The 18,721-nt window shown below is 35.0% G+C and overlaps 1 protein-coding gene across 1 annotated transcript; it reads right to left on the bottom strand.

Moving 5' to 3' along the window:
• LOC147396012 (uncharacterized) lies at positions 1 to 9,703 on the bottom strand. Its single transcript, XM_086450481.1, has 3 exons — positions 9,343 to 9,703; positions 9,108 to 9,213; positions 1 to 318 (listed from the first exon to the last, which is right to left on the bottom strand). The coding sequence occupies exons 1-3, from the start codon at positions 9,511 to 9,513 to the stop codon at positions 236 to 238; spliced, it is 360 nt and encodes a 119-aa protein (XP_086306607.1). The 5' UTR covers positions 9,514 to 9,703; the 3' UTR covers positions 1 to 235.
• Between the last annotated feature and the right edge of the window lie 9,018 nt (positions 9,704 to 18,721).

Genomic DNA, 18,721 nt, shown 5'->3' with positions numbered 1-18,721 from the left:
TTCATACTGAACATGGGAAGCATTAAATTGATAATCAACTAAGAGACAGAGCCCGAGGTCCAATATTAGGCTTAAAAGAGGCTGTGTCATGGGAAACGCATTTGGAGTGAAATATACAAATTAAGCACAAGAAAGTCCTAGAGATTTTTGCAATCTAGGGTTTTCAATTAAAATACAAACAGGTGCTAATTGTAGAATCCTAATTATAAACTCACCATCAACATCCATGTCACCATCAACCAGACTTGAATAACAAGATTGCTTTCTGATCCAAATAGAAATACACGAAGTGATTTGTTTCATGGGTCACATAGGAACCTGTAAAAACCATGGTCAATCTGAATCATCAACACACCAAAGAGCTACATCTGTTTAAACAGACAATAATCTCTGATTCAATTCAAAATACTTCAATTGCCTTTCTACCAAGATAAGGATGATGTAAAGTGCATAATAACCCTCGTAGCGAATAAAACAAGAAAAAGCAAGAAGAAAACCTCCTCGTTTAACCTAATTAATTTGTTAAGGTCAAATGAGTCTCGTCAATCACATTTGAGTGGAGATGACATGCATTCCACATAGAATGAAGAATAGTTAAAAATGTTAGTAAACATGACTTACAATAAATATTGTTTGACTTTATTGGCGATGAACTAAAATAAGAAAATTTTGAAGAGGAATCATAATTGCTATTCCAGAAATAATAGTCACCCTGTCCATGATATCCGACATCTTTGACAACTCCATAGGATCCTATCAGTGCGATCTGATCTTGATACAAGTGTCTATCATGGACCAGATCCTTCTTAGCCACATCATCTGACTAAGATATATCTAATATGACCAGCAACCAAAATCCTTCTTAACCAAAGCAAATCCAATCCTTTGATGGTTTATTGTGGCTGATGTGGAATGCACTTGGATTATAAGAAAAGCTAACTCTCTAGTTATAATAAGACACTGTGTTAAGCCCTACGTTAGGAGTAGGATGCAACAACCCTCCTTTTTCCTTTGATACGCAGGGTTTCCCCACCCCATGGGGTTGTGTCTCTTACACCTTTTCCTCCAAAAGCCAACTCGGTATACATAAAGAAGGCGGTTGATTAAATTTAATTAGATCAATACAATATTCTAAGGTTAGTTTGGATCTTCAATTGTACAATTATAAGATGTTTTCTAATACTTAGTGATGAGTGCCTAAATGTTCGAATTATTTAATGTATTTTAAAGGCACTTATCTACTTTTTATCGGTAATATTCAAGGTTTTACATAAGAAATCATGTTAAGCTCAATTCCATGCCTTATGCTGAATAATTGCTTAATCCATGCATTTTGGCATACATTTAGGAGTAATTAAAGGAGTCTAATAATGTACAATTTATTTTGTAAGTGTCTATAAGACAATTCAGTGCAATCAAGGACTCATTGTGCAAAATTGGAAGCTCCACTACACTCAAGGCATGAAAAGGGACAGATCACCAGAGATTGGAGGAAAATCAAACTAAGACCACCACGGCGTGGCTGGTGAATCAAGTTAGGCCCTGGGCCTCCTCTTGATTGGCTCTCACGTGCTGATAATCGTAACCACTAATCTCACACATGTAAAACTTTTGAATGTGCCAAATGAGCTATAAATAGACCCCTTGGGCCATAGTTTTAAGAGCTCCACACTTTGTAAATAGTTTAGATTGCTTCTTCTTCCCCAATTCCTCTATAATTTTCCGTAATTGTGAGAGAGAAATAGTTTACTTGAAGTTGCAATCAATGAAGGCTTGTTTATCTTCTGTCTTCCATCTTCAATCTTCTTTTATTCTTGATCTTGCAATGAAAAGTGGCTAGATCCCTCCGTTAGAGAGGTTGATTAAGCCAAGAGCAAGAATGTTTTAATTCTAATTTCAATTTACTTCAAGTTCTTCTCAAATGATTTTAAATGCTTTAATTGTTTTTGTTCTTACTTTTCTTAACCTAGATGGATTAATCTTAGATAAGTTCAAGCTAATCCATGCTTAATCTAGATATCTAGTTATTGAGAATTAAGTGATCTATGGAAGGTTTCATGACTTTAGTTCTTTAATGGTGATCCAAGATGATTATCTTCCGATCCATGAGCATTTGCTAGCTAAATTGGATTGAGATAAGAGAAGAATTGTAGTAGATTGGGGTTGTGGCTAAAACTCAATTGTTCTTGTTGGATCATCTTCTCTAATGGCTTACTTTTACTTATTTTCCCAAGTTAATTTATGTTTTTGTAGTTTGCAACTCAACAACACCTTCAAAATCGGTTTTAAATTCTTTTGAACCTCGAACTCTAATTGCCTTCGATTTTAAGAGTATTCCCCACCATCCCTGTGGATTCGACCCTTACATGCCAAGCACGTCAGGTTTATTTTATTTTTTCTTCATTTACACGTTGCATATGCGACAAACACTTAGCAAAGTAATCAAGAACAAGAATTTCATAAAGTTGGAAATGAAAGCATATCCCATAGCCTTGTATACTATATTTCAGGATCCTTCACTGTATCCAGTATCCACAGATCAGATCCTTATTGGATCTTTAATCGGGTCTGAAGGATCTGCAGTACATGATCCTTCCTATACCTGACCATGATGCTCCCATTGGGCCAGAGCCAAAAAGGAATATCTAAGTTTTAGAATTATGTAAAATTGTAAGTAAAAGAAAGAGCACAATGTGCATATTTGCCTAGTTGTATCGAGACAAATCATATCCTTGATGATGCTTCATACTCAGGATTTTGAATTAGTGATCAGAGAGTTTTCCCTCCATGGGTAACACAAAAGTCGAACCTAGAATCAGTTTTACTTTTGGTACAAAACAAGCTCCAACAAATGGTTTTTTCAATGGGAACATTTTGTACTGCCTATCCTTATTTCTAGATGATGGTATAACAGGAAAACGATGTAACTATATCTCATCTCTGCTATGTTCATTCTATGAAAATGTTTCAGGACAGTTCGATATAAAAAAGTTAGTTTCTTAATAGTTCACATTCAGCACAATAAATCATGGTCTTATTGTTTTTTACCTACTTTAGTCTAATTGGTACTCCCCACTTTATCAACACAGCAGTACTGCTCTTTTTTCTTCTTCTTATACATTTTTTTGGGTAAGGTAAAGAAAGCAAATTTTTACAGCTATGAGACCAGCAAAGCAAAAGGAGGAAAAAAAAAAAAAAAACAGTAAAGTGGGATCGTGAGATAGAAACACATAGTATCCCCATAAATGCAGCTATACAACGGGCCACACCTTCACCGACTTCTCCATATTTATGTATAAAGAAAATTAAATAATGGGCCTGATCTCTTTGGGGTATATCTTGCCCATAGTGCTTCATCTCTAGATGTGTTTTGACCAAAATTGCACTACTACAAAGTTTTAACATAATGCCTACTATCGACCTAAATATAACGGACTATGTTAAGACAACTCAAGCCTTAAGAGCATTTTGATCTACTCTCAAGTATCTGATTATTAAGTCCTAGACCATCAATTCTACATACACACTATTCAAATGCATCTTTTATGATGGGGACTGAAATTTACCATAGGCATGTAAACAACTCAAGCCCCACAAGACTTCTCCAGTTTGTTGCCACACAGCCATATTTTCCTAAGCTATGTTATGAATCTCTGTTGACAATTTTGGGAGATCGGGATGATGCTTGAATATCCTTAATCCTCTATGTTCAAGTCTTCCAACATTTTCGAGTGGACACTGTTATAAAACTTCGGTTATTGATACTGAATATGTAGGATAGGATACTAGATGATGCTTTGTTTGTTAGAATTGAGGCCTGGTTCACCCTGATGCAGGTTGCTGAAATAGAGTTCCCCACACATTGAAATAATACTAGGAATCTGCAAGTACTAAAAGTAACAAATTAAAGAGAAATAGAGGAAACAACCAACGACACAAAAACACTGAAACTTAAACAGTTCACCATCAAGGACTCCACGAGTGCCAACGATCTAGATCTTCCAATATGAAATTTTAGCAAATGCAAGCCCGGCCCTCAAAAGAAAAAACAAAAAGTGAATTCTTGGAACCATTATGATTAGGAACACCCTTCCAATACCCAGAATCAAGGTGTTTCTTATATTTTATGCAGTAAGAACGTTTTAGTCAATCCGCATGTTATTGTTACATCTAGAGTGATTCCTTAAAGATGTACCTACAATTATGGTGATTTTACAATTGATTGAATAAGAATGGGTAGGAGTCAACACCACACAATTTATACCTCTTAGTTTCCTCGACTTTATTTCTTTCTCCATCTATGGATAAAATAAGTATCCATGATTATATATTGAGAATATAAAACATTCTGGAATGCCCTTTGCCAAATAATGCTAGTTCGAGCACTCTCTACCATTTGACAAAGAACACACGATCTTGTGAAAGCGGCATGTGGTAGATATTGGGTTCCTTGATTTCCAAGCTTAGGTAAATGACAAAATCACTGGCTAGGTTTTCATGAAGTTGCCATTTATCTTTTTAAATAAGTGAGCTATTCAACCTACTAAAAACAAGAAAAAAAGCTCCTTAATGTTCTATAACCTTACAAATTGGTATGAGTATCAGCACACACCAATTATTTAATTGATTTGGTGGTTGTTTGTACTCATATTTCATACCCTGGTAATGATCAGCACGAATCAGAAAATATGGTACTTGACCCATCGACACTCCTTCCACTTATCATTTTTCCAAATAAATGGCACTCAAAGGCGCGGGCACTCTTTTATGTTGTATTATGACTCAAACTCATATAGTTAGTTTGGATAATACAAAATAAGAGTGGTTCACATAATGAGGATATGGGCTTGACGTGGATATGAAGGCAACATGGCGTCCTCGTATTGTTTTATAAAGCTACATGGACCATTGAAGACGACATGGCAACATCCAAATGAGATATCATGATCGGATGTGCAATGAGAAAAAAACTCATGTCTCCTTGTCCAGTAGTTAATAGGAGAATGACATGTCTCCAACAAAGATTGGTTGTAAGAGGGGATGACGTGGCAATGGATCATTGGAATGCCATGGGCAATGACATTTTCAGAAAGCTATAAATACCCCTTCCAAATAAAAAAAGGAACACAATTTTCAAGAGCCTTATCCGTTGTAATCAATTATTGTATTTTGATCCAAATACATTTTGATTACAAGTAAATAAACACTTACAACCTCCCTTAACTTCATAACTCCTACTTTCCTGAGAGAAAAAGCACTTCAACCATTTTCCATTACTCGGATCTCTTAATTCTTCACCATCAACAACGGCCAAACAATAATACCCACTATTAATAGTTCGTGAATGATGAATGGGCCCTCCCATGATGGAGCCAATTTTGCTTTGGACGTTCCCCTTCTTACGTTCATTTCAGGTTCATAGGCCTAAATCTCTCGAAGAATTGTCATTGCCATACTAATATATCATAAGACCCTGAAAGACGACACCCATAGTTAGTTGTATGCTCTACCGCCTTCATGCATCTTTCCGCTAAAGACTCAAGTTGCATGAACCTTCTACCATCGTCTGTATCCTCCATTTTGCTTGCTACCGCCATCCTGGCCGATGGGATCTTAATCTCCATGTGAAGGATAGCTTCTTCCCCATAAACCAAAGAAAACAATTTGACACCCGTCAAAGTATGAGGCGACATCCTATAAGCCTAGAGTGCCAACGATAGATGTACATGTCATTGCATGTTTCGTTCATGAACCATCCGACTAAGAATTCTCAATAGGATTCAATTTGTCACTTTAACCTGTTTGTTACACTCAGTGTAGTTAAGGGTGAAAGGTGCATTTAAGGCACAAGGGACTCTTGGTGCCTAAGGCGTGAAGCTCACGCCGAAGTGAAGCAAGGCACAATAAAATTAAAAAATTAAAAAAAAAAATAGTGAAAGCTAGGTTTTAGATATCATTCAATAATAACATATATAAATATGAGTTTTATAAATGAGGTAAAGTATTCAATAATTCAAAAAGAAGAAGAAAGGTCGGCAATAATAGTGAGATTAGGGAGGAAGAACAAGAAAAGGGGAAGAAGTATAAGTAGGCATTGACTTAGGTCATTGCTATTACAACACAACAATTAGGGTTTTCAATGGGCGGGTCCGTTCGGGCCCTAAACTTTAAACCATCCATATACCCCTAGTAGGCCTAAGTCGACTAAGCCCTAACCCAACCATAATTGGTTTGGGCCGAATAAAAATGAAAAAATGTAAAATTAAACGTTTTTAATGGTTAAAATGTACTTTCCAAATAAATCTTTTTTGTATTTTAGGACTATGCAAATAAAGTACATTTGTTTTATTCAATTTTAATACATTGGTTTTCTTCAATTTTAAGTAAAGTGTATGCCTGATGCACCTTGCACCTTGATTGAGGCGCAGTCAAGGTGTGTGCCTCAGTACGCCTCACTTACATTGCCCTACCTCACATGTACCAAGGCACCTTCAATCCACCCCACCTTGAGGCATGCCTATATTGGTTACACTTAAGATAGTAAGGGGTAGACTTCCTATGCTGAACATCGTAATCAATCAGAAGTTGTTTCACATGCCAGTTTATGAAGGGTGTCCCATTGTCTATTATCACTTGTTTAGGTATCCCAAAGCGACATATTATAATATATTAAAATATCTGCCACGATAGGCTCCTTGGAACTTTTCCAATGACATCCACCCATTAACTAAAAACTGTGGCGGTAATGATCCACATATGGCTTCTAACAGACTTAGGGCTGGCAAAGCTGATAAGATCGAGCCCCCATACGAAGAAAGGCCACGGTGTAAAAAATAACTTGTAGTGAGATAGTTGGGTCATGAATTAAGGCCTCATGACGTTGGCAGATGTCACACCTTTGTGCGAAAAAGGGTCGCGTCCCCCTCCATTGTCAACCAATAATGTCCCAATTGTAGTAGATGTTGGAACAATTTTCTCTTCCTTTGATGTTCCTCAGCTCCTCTTGTGTGCACTTCTTCATAACTTGTAAGATTTTGTCTCTGTGTAAACATCTTAAGAGATCTCCCTTCAAACTCCCACGTGGATGTAAAAGTGCCTTGCTTGTCTTTACAACTTAGTTTTATCTATTTTCTTTTGTGGGAGGAGACCTTATAGAAATTGAAGAATAGAGAGTCACCCAGTCTTCTCCCTCCCCTACTAGGAATACTTCTTTTGTCGCAGCGTTGTTTGTCACATAAGGCATTTGTCATGAATAAGTCATGATTCTCGTGCCATCTCCAACCAATAATACCCGCACATTTAAATACACCAATATATTGGCATGTCCTAAAGAATGCACTCAGTTTCTCTTTGAGGTACACATCGTGCCAATACATCATCTAGCCGCAGTAGTACAACTATCCTAATGTGATAGATCCTCAATTAGAGCGTGACACCAATCATCTAGAAGCCCCTTGTCATGCTCATCTCCTAATGAGTGTGCGTAAGGGGTTGACCGTTTGACGATCTTTATCTTTGTCGTACTTCTTCGAATGCAAGTTTTAAGGCTAACATGGATAGCGTGTCCACGTACCAATTTTTTGTTCACCCGACATGCGAGACAACAGTATGGAGAAAGCTATTCAAGAGTTGTTGATCCTCAACTAGATAAAAGGGCCAAAATTGGCTCCTTTAAGCCAAACTTGTCATTCATTTGGTTGACCAAAAGGCTAAAGTCCCCTCTTACGTTGAGTCACTTCACCCATTGCTTCTGTGGGTTGCAACGGGGAGAGGTGTATCCACCGTGTCTGCAATGAGGGCTTGTTGTGCACCCAAGCCACACCTAAGCTTGGTTTTGCCCGACTTCGAGATGCACCGGCGCATTTCCTAATGTTCTTCATCGTCAAAGGCGATAGGTTACGTGATGAGGGTTAAAAGAAGTGAAGGAGTTAACGAACACTCCCCAGTAGAGTCGCCAAAATGTATTTGGATCAAAATACAATGATTAATTACAATATATAGAGATCTTGAAAATTGCACTCCTTTCCTCATTGGGAATGGGTATTTATATTTTATACCTTTATGAAATTATCACTTTCTATAACATTCCAATAACCTATTGCCACGTCATCTCCTCTTAATAGTCAATCCTTGGTTGAACGTGTCCCTCTCCTATTACATGTTAAACAATGAAACATGAGTTTTTTCCTATTGCATACACAATCACAACGTCCTATCTGAACATTGTCATGTCATCTTCGATGGCTCATGTGGCTTCACAAAACAATGTGAGGATGTCACATCACCTTCATGTCCACGTCATCATTTGAACCCTCTCATTTTGTATCATCCACACTTAGTCTTATGTTTGTACCTCGTCTTCTATTGGGGGAAGCTTTGTATTGACACAAGGGATTATACACCAAGTACCATATTATGTGGGTCTTCCCCTGTGTTGAGCTAGTGGGGGGGGTGCAATGCACCCCTACTCCGAAGGTGGGGTTTTAGGGGCGAAGCCCCTGAAACAAACTTTTTGAGGTGACCCTTTCAGTCAATTTCTTAACTCTTTTCCCATGGGGAAATTTCATCTTTGTAGGGACTATAAATTCATGGCCAACTCATTTCAGGGTATCTTTGAGGGATTTTTCAATTTTTTTTTACAAGCGAATGTGAGATTGAGAGATTGTAACCCTGGTTTTCATAGATATAATGAAAGGATCTCATCATGACCCATGGACATAGGCAATCTTTCCGAACCAAGTAATTTTATCATCTCTTTCCTTTGATTTGCGTTGTTTCTTGCACCTATTTTCTATAGTTACAACAATTATGTCTATAAAAATCTCCTTGAATCAATACTAAGAGAAATCAACACGTGAAGTATGAAGTATGAACCACTGTAATTGTATTAGATTAAGAAGAAATAATCTTGTTTTTGAGTTACCATTCACTTTACTTCCACATAAACAGCCGCATTACTCAAGGCATTGAAATTATGACTCAAATATGCGTGAACTAAAAATGCACTAAATGCTTGGGAGAAATCAAACATCGAAAATTTAAGATAAAAACAAAAAAAAAACAAAAACAAACAGAAATAGAAACAATAACAGAGAAAATTAGGTTACCGAAATTACGACCAACGATGCAGTGCCAGGTGGGTCCATGCTTCTTATCGAACTCTTTCTTGATGTACTCGGCGATGTCCTTCTCAACACTATGATTCTCAAAAGCCTGGTTTAATCGATTAGATCAAATAGAAAGATCAGAACCTCAAATGCAAAAGTACCAAAACCAATTGACCAAAAGTGTGTGTGTGTGAGAGAGAGAGAGACAGAGAGAGAGAGAGAGCGCTAAACTAACCGAGAGAGCGCAATTGATCGCCTCCTTCTGCAGGTCTTCCTTCATGTCCGCACTCTTGATGATCACTTTCTTCGCAGCTCCAGCTGCAGATGCTGCTGAAGATTTTCTCTCACTCGATGAGAGCTTCGAGAAGTTAGTTCCGCCTCCATTTCTCTTCGTCTCCTCCGCCATCTCTCTCTCTCTCTCTCTCTCTCTCTCTCTGATTGAAACCCTAATTTCTGATTCAATTTTAGGGGCGAATCGTCCTCCTCAAAAGTGCCAAGCACCTCAGATAATAACCTTCTCTGCTCGTTAATGGAGAATTGCAACTTAAATATTTATTATCTCACGATGTTATCCAACCATATTGTGCCAAGTGGCACTACATTTTTCACTTCTATAGACAAGTTTACAACTATCAGTATCTCCTCAGTCCTTATAAGACTACATAAAACAAATCTCAGCCTAACAAATATCTTTATAAGACACGTGGCATTAAAGTGCCGACATAGAGACCTTTATTTACAATGGAAAGTTAGAAGGGTAATTTAGACCCACTCAATTCCTTTGGTAAATATTTGAGATACACAGTGGTGGAGAAGGTCTGGTAACGGGTAAAGCGTTTTTAACCCTTCGGAATACGGTAAAAATTCAATTCGTGAAAATTTTGAGTTGTATTTGATTTTAAATTTCAAAAATTTATTTTTAAAATTTGATAAAAAATTCAATAGATGAAAAGTATAGTGTATATGCTTCATACATGTTTTATCCATTTTATTTCAAATTCAAAAAATAAAAATTTGACTATATAATAATGATGTTAATAGTGATGGTGATAATAATAATGAGGACATTGAAATTATTATTCTATTGATTTTTATAAAGATTCGTGCTAGGGTGACATAGGATTTATTGTGATTCTCACAATTCTGACATGGACATGCATAGATAATCGTAGATGGTTTTTACTCGTATCGCAAGGAAACACATCTATGGTTATGTGTACATCCCACGTCAAATTTGTAAGAATCGCAGTAAATATTTTTTATCATTTCAATATTTTTCTTTTATAAAAAAATCAAAATCAAGAGACAAATCATCAATTTGAAAAATTAAAATATAATCTCAAATAAATATAGAGGGATCATGTCATTATCTTTTTTTTTTTAAATAAAAAATACATTTATCACATAAAAATGTGGTTTCTTCCAAAATTTTGAAGCACGGGCATTTCAAAGTTGACTTGTGTTACACGTCATAACTTACAAGTTTACACTTTGTAACATACAACAAGTTATTATAGTATTTTTTTTTCCCATCAAGTTTTATAAAAATTCGTAAAAATCGTATTTTATTATTTTCAAACTTAAAATTCGTGAATTATTTTAAATAATGCAATAATTCGGAGAATAATACTTTCATTAAAAAAAAAGGGAAAATTCGTAAAATTTTCAAGAATTAAATGGGAGATTGCTAACAAGAGTTAGGCGCGAGTTTTTTGAAGCGGAGAAGCAACTTCAAAATTTTAAAATGAACCCTCCTCATGACAAGACTTGTGGCTTTTTAAATTTATTTTAAACCACCACATTTCTACCAAAATTACGTATACCTCTTGGAAATGCCATGTGTAATCCAATGGAGGGAGGGTTTCTTCAAACTTTTGAAAGAGTATAGTCTTTCAAGATTTTTCCACACTAAGCAGACAAGTTTACTTTCATTAAATACACTTTAGAAATTGGAATTTCTTTTTGTTAAAAATGTCCTCAAAATAGTTTTTTTTATCCAAAATACCCCCATATGCTTATTTTCAAGGTGTATTTAATGCTGCTTAAAGTTTCCGTTGGAGCACATGTTAACAAAATCAAATTTTGTCAATCATACATTCGTATTTGATTGCTTATCCAAGTGTTTTAGAGAGCTGCTATCAGCACCCCAACTTTTACTCATACACCCTAATTTCTTAAATTACTTAGCAAGTGTTTTAGAGAGCTGCTATCAGCACCCCAACTTTTACTCATACACCCTAATTTCTTAAATTACTTAGCACACGCTTAAAACACGCAATTCAAACATTATAAAGATTTGGCTCAAGTTAATATCAACATTATAATACATGTAGATACATGAGGTTCAAAGGATTTTGACCCCACCGTCATGGGTTTAGGAGTTGTTATCATTCAAAGAGTTAAATAAGTTTTTGAAATATTATTTTTGAACTTTTAGAGATTCGAATCTATCCTAACTATAGAAGTTAAGGGTAATGAGGTTCAATTGTAAAATAATGAAGGTGTTAGACACTTTATCTCACCTACCAAATTGATAGTGATCAGATATTGGGCAAAAGTAAGTAAAATTTTATTTTTGTAGTTTTTTAAGTTAGAAAAGATGATATAAAAGATAAGAATTAAATGAAATATAGTTCGGCTTCTAAACTCGCAAAAGAAGTCAATGAGCAAGTCATATACCAAAGTATATGCTTGTTGGAAATTTTTTATAGGCTTGAGGTTTTTATGCAAATCTACATGGATTTCACTTTTGGGCCTCCAAGTACTTACTACCCACTTATATACTCACTAAATAGTATATTTTTGTTGGTTGGATTTTAAGGACATACCATAGGGTGAGCATATCCACTATCACCATATGCATGAAATTATGTCCAGTTGGGATTATTTTTGTTGACTTAGAATGTTAAATATAAATCTAAAGAGATCTACACTTTTGACTTGTAACCTTTTTAAGATAAAAGTAAAATGGTGTGTGCTGCGGTGTATGCATGCTATATTTCATCAAGGAACTTATTGAAAGGACTTAGAAAAAGGATATTGCTTCACATTATGAAGACCTACACTCTCTCCTCCTTAAATCATTAGAAAATAAGAAACTATCTAAGAATTTTTAAAGTACTTGAAAATTACATGGAATTGAAACAACTACTATTTGAAATTAAATGCTCTCTAAGGAGTTTATTATGGATTTAGAAAAAGAAGATCATTTCACATAGTGAACACTTACTCTCTTTCACTTTTTGTCATTGAAGTAAAAAAAACTACGTTATTACAAGAAAGTAAATGTGTTTGAAATATAAAGAATGCAAGAAGATAGATGTGTGTAGACACCCCATTTTTGCATTCGCCTGATTAATCAAGTCGTCAACCCGATCGTAAAAGTTCCCAATGATGGATGCTTATTTCAGTGCTTTATTTTGTTACCAAATGTGTTTTAGAAATTTGGATGAGGTATCTCGAATTGACAAAACTTTAGAAACCACGCTACGCTAGGAAAATACTACCCCAGAAACATAGAAATCATCATCCTGCAAACCAAAAATAAGCTTCACGATAAAAATCACTAAAAATGATCAAATTACCAAAATACCTCTAACATCAAAACAACCTTAGAGCCTACATTACGCTTAGAAAAATCCGTTCAAATACATAAAATGACAAATCGAAACCAAATAAATCATTTTGCCAATTTTCACAAAATTTGACAAAATTACGAAAATACCCCTCATAAAATTCACGACCATTTCACACAAAAAATTTCATAAATGACAAAAACCAACATTTCCCTTGAATTCCTTACGAAAAACTGATTCCAAAACATCATGGAACGTTGAAAAACGACTTAAACGTAAAAAATCCTCTCCGAGGGTAAAATGGTAATTTTGTAATTTTAATAATTAAATTTTTTTAAATTAATAAATAAATCATTAAATAATGTAAAGTTAAACATTAATAAAATTAATTATAAAATTTAAATAAAAAAAATAGATCAATCAGACTTTCAAGAAAAATTATTGATAATTCGCAAGATATTTCTTTAAGGACCCCACCATTTAGGGGTCCAAAGAATCAAAGATATAATAGAGGGGGGTTCTCCAAAAATTTAAAGTCAATCAAGTAAGACTAAAGTCAATCAAATAAGACTAAAGTCAAAATTAAAGTCAATTAAGTAAGACTAAAGTCAAGTATTAAAGTCAATCTCATAAGACTAAAGTCAAAACCTTAAATCAAAACCCTAATCTAAACTAATCAAGTCAATCTCATAAGACTAAAGTCAAAACCCTTAGTCAAAACCCTAAAGACTAAGTCCATCTCATGAGACCAAAGTCTAAACCCTAATTGAAACCCTAAAGAAACCCTAATCAAACCCTAATTCTCCTAAAAAACTTTATAAATAGGAGCATCCACACCCTATTTTCGTATCAAAGAAAAAATCCTAGGAAAAGTAGGTGAAGAAGCCTCCACAACCTCTCCAAAATCCTAATTTTGGAGCCTCAACTCCTTATCTAACACCTCTGCTCTGATTTTAGCCTAAAAAACACCCAAAAACCTCTCAAAAACATCCCAAAAATCCATAACAAATTCGAAGCACCCAGATCCAAGAAGGAGATACCTTACCTCGGAGATCAGAAATCATATCCGGAGATAGAACAAAGTAAGAAATATGGTACAAGGAGCCGTTTTCACCAGATCTGAGGGAATAACACTTTTGCAGATCGAAGGTAAGCTTTTTTTTATTATTTTTTAATCTAGGTTTGTCATTAGCGATGTAGATTTATTTGGGATAAGTAGAGACCGGCAATAGCCAGGCGGGGTTGGTGCCTAACACTTTCCAACCCCATAACATGATCCCCGGATTCAGATTTTCTGTAGTAGATTAGTTTTTATCCATTTTAGAGTCAGTTTGGTTCCTACCACAATAACTAGGTGGCGACTCACAAACTTCAAGGGTTAAAAGCGGATCCGTGCACCCCACGGATCGAGGGTGCTTTCAACGTGTGATTTAGAAAAATTATTACATAAAAACATAAATTAAAAGTCTACATCCCACCTTAGTCTTCTTTTTCTTGCTCTAGGCTTCTTGGATGGATGAGGAAATATATGGACAAAAGTTTGACTCTTAGAATGCTTTCAAGTAAGCAATTTGACAGAATTTTGGGACTCAAAATATGTCTCCCTCTTTTATCTTGGATGAGTCTCTAGTGATACCCTTGGAGATATAAGTGTCAAATTTTCTTAATTTCCAATAATACCTCAACGAATAACTCCAAAATTCCTCAAATGATTTATCTTTGATGGTTTTTAGATCTCTTTGAATCATTCCAATCATGATCAACATAGGTTAGAAATATAATTGCTCATAAGATTCTAAAAAATTTTATAAGCATGATAGAAAAGTCCAAGTCCCTTGAACTTTATCAAAATTTTAGAGATCCTAATAGTAATGACATGTAATTTGCTACATGAATTTTGGGCTTTTAAGACAATTGTACTAGCTAGGCTTGTAACAACTTCGGAGTAGAAGTGTAAAAGTTTTGGAGGTTCTAGATAATTCTATGGAGTGGGCAAGAAGGTTATGGTCCTTTAATTCTAGTAATTTTGCAAAGAATGTAGTGAATAAAGCCTTGAATTATAGATTGGGATGGGGGGCTTAAGGGGCAATCTACCTAATTGTATTTCAACAAAATGAGGGCAAAAGGGCAATTGACTCTTTGTGGGAGAAGAATATAATGACCAAAAGACCATGGTTGAAGAATTAATGAAGACTTGATGGAAGGGTGCAATTGGAAAGTGTTTAGACATTTTTGAGGAAAAAAATAATTAAGGGAGGGATTAAGGGGTAATTCCCTAAGAAAATCTAGAGCACTAATCCCCAACAATACTTCTTAATCGAATAGGCCTTGGATGGATGTGTTTCTGTGCAAAAATTGCATGAGTCAATGACATACCCAAAGTTCTATGCACAATATCCTAGGGCCACGGGTGACCCACGACCAAGAAGAAATATTATTAGGGTTGTGGGTTACCCATGGCCAAGCTTATCTATGAGCTCTTAAATGTGATTTTTGAATAATCGAGCTCCAATAAAGTGGGCCCCACTTTGATTAAATTGAAGACTTTATTTGGGATTTACCATGCTAGATTTCGAGAGCTCTCAAGCTCGGTTTGGATAAATTGGGGGCGCCTACAACACTCATTTAAAAATTTTCAATGGTTGTTTACAAGTAGGATTAGGCTCATATAATATCCCAAACCTAAAAAAATAGAAATCCAAAGAGAAAGAGAGAAAGAGAGAAAGAGAGAGAAAGTTATTATTGGCTACCCACAAGGGTATATCCCTACTTACTTGGTATGTGATTTGTGGGGTATTGCATGTACCCGGGAGATTTGAATGAGATATGATGTTCTAAGAAGCCAATTGTTTCTCCCCTATTAGTCAAGTCTATGGGTTCAGAACCCCCGTTATAAATATAAATAAATAAATAATATTTTTACTTGTTCAAAACAATTCACATTTTTTTTTCTAATTTTTAATTGTGGTGTAATAAGGAAATGTTGGGGTGCCAATAACAATTTTATTTTAAGGATATTCTTATTCGGCTCGTACCAAAATTTTGAGTGGATATTCGAGTTAGATATATAATACTTCAATGTGAGGAGGATGAACTCTAATTACAAGTTATATAGTGCCTCGTTGTGAATTTATTATTTTAAACTTGGGTAAACAGATATTCAAATAAGATTTCATGAATATTTGTGTAACTCGATTGTGAATTGGGTAAGTAGGTATTACCCACCCATTTCCAAACCTAGATACTCATGTTTTCAAATTGACGAGGTTTTGTCAAAATCAATCATCATTGATTGACTAACAAAAAACACCCGCATCTTCAATCTCTAAATAATTATCCTTGATTTTACTCTCCAAAATTAGTCATTTTTAACCTTTATATACAACTTTTTAAGTTCTTCGTCGACCTTAAGATCTATCTACTTAAACCTTCTAATCTCATAAGCAAGATAGGATTTTTGGGGAATTAGAAAAACAACGGATTTTTTGTTGAAATCTCTTTAATAATTTGAAGCCAATGAATTAGAAGAGGTTGAAGGTCTATGGAATCTTAAGAGAAAAATTAAGGATTGTGATGTCATCTTTCCTTTTAGAATATATTTTAAAGTCGTGATAATATGACTCGCCAAGTGGCATACACAAATGACTCCATGACGTGACAAGTTTGGGTATAATAGATTTGCACATCTTGGGATACATGATTGCACTTCCCCATAAAAAGTGTATCCCAAGGGAGTGTTGCGTATGTCGTTGAGCGAGTCATCCCAATTAAACCAAGCGTGGTGCACCTATCTTGGACTTGGGCAAAGTCTAGCTCCTCTAGGCCTAGGTAGAGATCATAAACTTGTACAAGTATTAATGAGCTATTAAGCCCATCACATGTAACTGGTCCTGTGTCGATTTATATTTTTAAGGCTAGTTAATTGTGGACGTTACTTGGGCTCTCTTGTTAGCAAAAATGCCACAAAGTTAACGAGGACCCATTAAGACACTCATTGGCCCCCCAAATGTTTGCAAAATGTACATCATTTTAAAAAGAATCATGATCATCAGACTCTTTTTTTTCATACGCTCCCATCATAGAGCCGTAGATCGTTTGCTTCAAGATACTCAAGAAAAAGATTTACGATTCTGTAATTGCCAGGTCAAGGAGTGTATGAAAAAAGAAAGTTAGGAAATGACGATTCTTTTAAAAAAGAAGAATTGTCGGCCACACTTGGCTAACATGGAGGTGTGCTCGTAACCATGGATGTTTTCCACTTGTATCTCAAGGAAAACATCCATGGTTCTGAGTACAACTCCATGTCAATTCAGTGTTGAATGCAGTGTCATGCGCAGTTCCAAATAAGAATATGGAATAAGTCAATGTGGTGACCACTTTTTTAGATGGTGACAGGTAACGAGAGTCAATCATGCATTAAACCCGCTAGTTGGTGGGATGTTCGAACTCACATAAATTATAAGGGCCTTTTTGTAATTTAAAGTACTAAGGAGATTTTTGAAAAAAAAAAAAAAAAAAAAAGAAGATGATTTTGTAATTTTGAAACCTAACCGACGTGATTATGGGATTGTAATTTTAATGATTTTTGACGAAAATGATCATAATAATAGTAAGTTAAAATGTAAAGGTGAGAGCATTTATGGGGTTCCAAATTTTAGTGTCGAACCACTTTTACTGGGGCATAAAGTGGGTCAAATTTTATTCAAAATATGAGTAATTCGAATTCGAATTTAGTGGGTTTGGTTCCTTGGACTATAACCAAATAAAAAAAATGGTCGAATATGGGTTGATATCCCTTGACCCGAGCTCGATCTGGGTCAAATACAAATATGTCCTCATACCCACCTAGACCCAAATGACATATTGCTTTAAAAATTATGTTTTTCAAGATATCTTTATTCTAATATTTTAATATAACATGAATTCTTATAAAATAAAAGAATATAATGGTAAAATAGAATAGTATAACAATTAGAAGAAAATAAATATAGAAGAAAAAAAAAAGTTAAACGGTTTGAAATTATTCGACCTGAATCAAGTAATTCAATTGGGTTGGATCTGAGTATAGTGAAAGAAAAATGATTCAGTTAGGGTTTTAGCTAATAGGATCCAAGATGGATTCAAATATGAATATACTCATATTCGACCCAAACCCGATAGATTAAACACTAACAATCGAATCAAAATCCCTTCTACATTGGATTAATCTTTGGGACGAAACTCAACTAGGGCTGCAATTTGGGGTCAAATCGAAATCGAATCGACATATGTTGGTTCCACTAAACAAGAACTAGAGCCAAACGATTTGTCCATTAAATTGAATTAAATCAAACGATTAAGGTCCGTTTGATTCAGTTTTTTGGGTTGGGTTGCTAATATCCTTTAAGCAACATATTTTTAAAAAAAGAACAAATGCATGATAAACATGAAAATTCACATAACAAGCCATTAATCTGATCATATAAAAGAAGTCACTAATCTTATATCGTAAGGGTTGTGTATTAGTTTCTTAGATTGTTTCGGTTCAATACAAAAGCCTTGAACTAAGGTGGTGTTTGTTTGCGCTATTTTTCAGTGCTTATTGCTGAAAAAAATTAAATTCAGCACTTTTGTCAAAATAGCACGTTTGTTTACTCGTGCTTATTGCTGAAAATAAGTGAAAAAAATTCAACACTATTTTGATGCTGAAAAAAAGTGCTGAAGCGGTAAGCACTTTGCTTTTTTCAACACGGACAAGTATGCCCTTTGTTTTTTTGAGCATGGACAAGTATGCCCTTATTCTTAAAAGGATATTACCTCTTATATCCCATGGATAAGTATATAAACACCCCACAAATTAATAAACCCACACCATAGCTAAATTATTTTGTCTTATATGGGTTAAAATTTTTGGAATGAGTTGATTTTTGGTGAGGATGATCTCTACAATGAGAAGATCATTCTCACAAAAAATCAGCACATCTTGAAACTTTTAACCCTATCAAAACAAGTTCAAGAACCGTAAATTGTCTTTTTTTTTTTTTGAAAACTATTTTTAAC

This window comes from Akebia trifoliata, chromosome 8 (assembly GCF_017979445.1).
Source record: "Akebia trifoliata isolate Shusen 1 chromosome 8, ASM1797944v1, whole genome shotgun sequence".
In the NCBI taxonomy this organism is placed as follows: domain Eukaryota; kingdom Viridiplantae; phylum Streptophyta; class Magnoliopsida; order Ranunculales; family Lardizabalaceae; genus Akebia; species Akebia trifoliata.
This window is presented reverse-complemented; position numbering and strand designations above follow the sequence as displayed.

Coding starts and splice junctions, on each gene's coding strand:
- LOC147396012 (XM_086450481.1), bottom strand. CDS start 9,513: ATGGCGGAGGAGACGAAGAGAAATGGAGGCGGAACTAACTTCTCGAAG. Junction 9,214..9,342: donor CGATCAATTGCGCTCTCTCG/GTTAGTTTAGCG, acceptor CGATTAAACCAG/GCTTTTGAGAATCATAGTGT. Junction 319..9,107: donor CATCGTTGGTCGTAATTTCG/GTAACCTAATTT, acceptor TGGTTTTTACAG/GTTCCTATGTGACCCATGAA.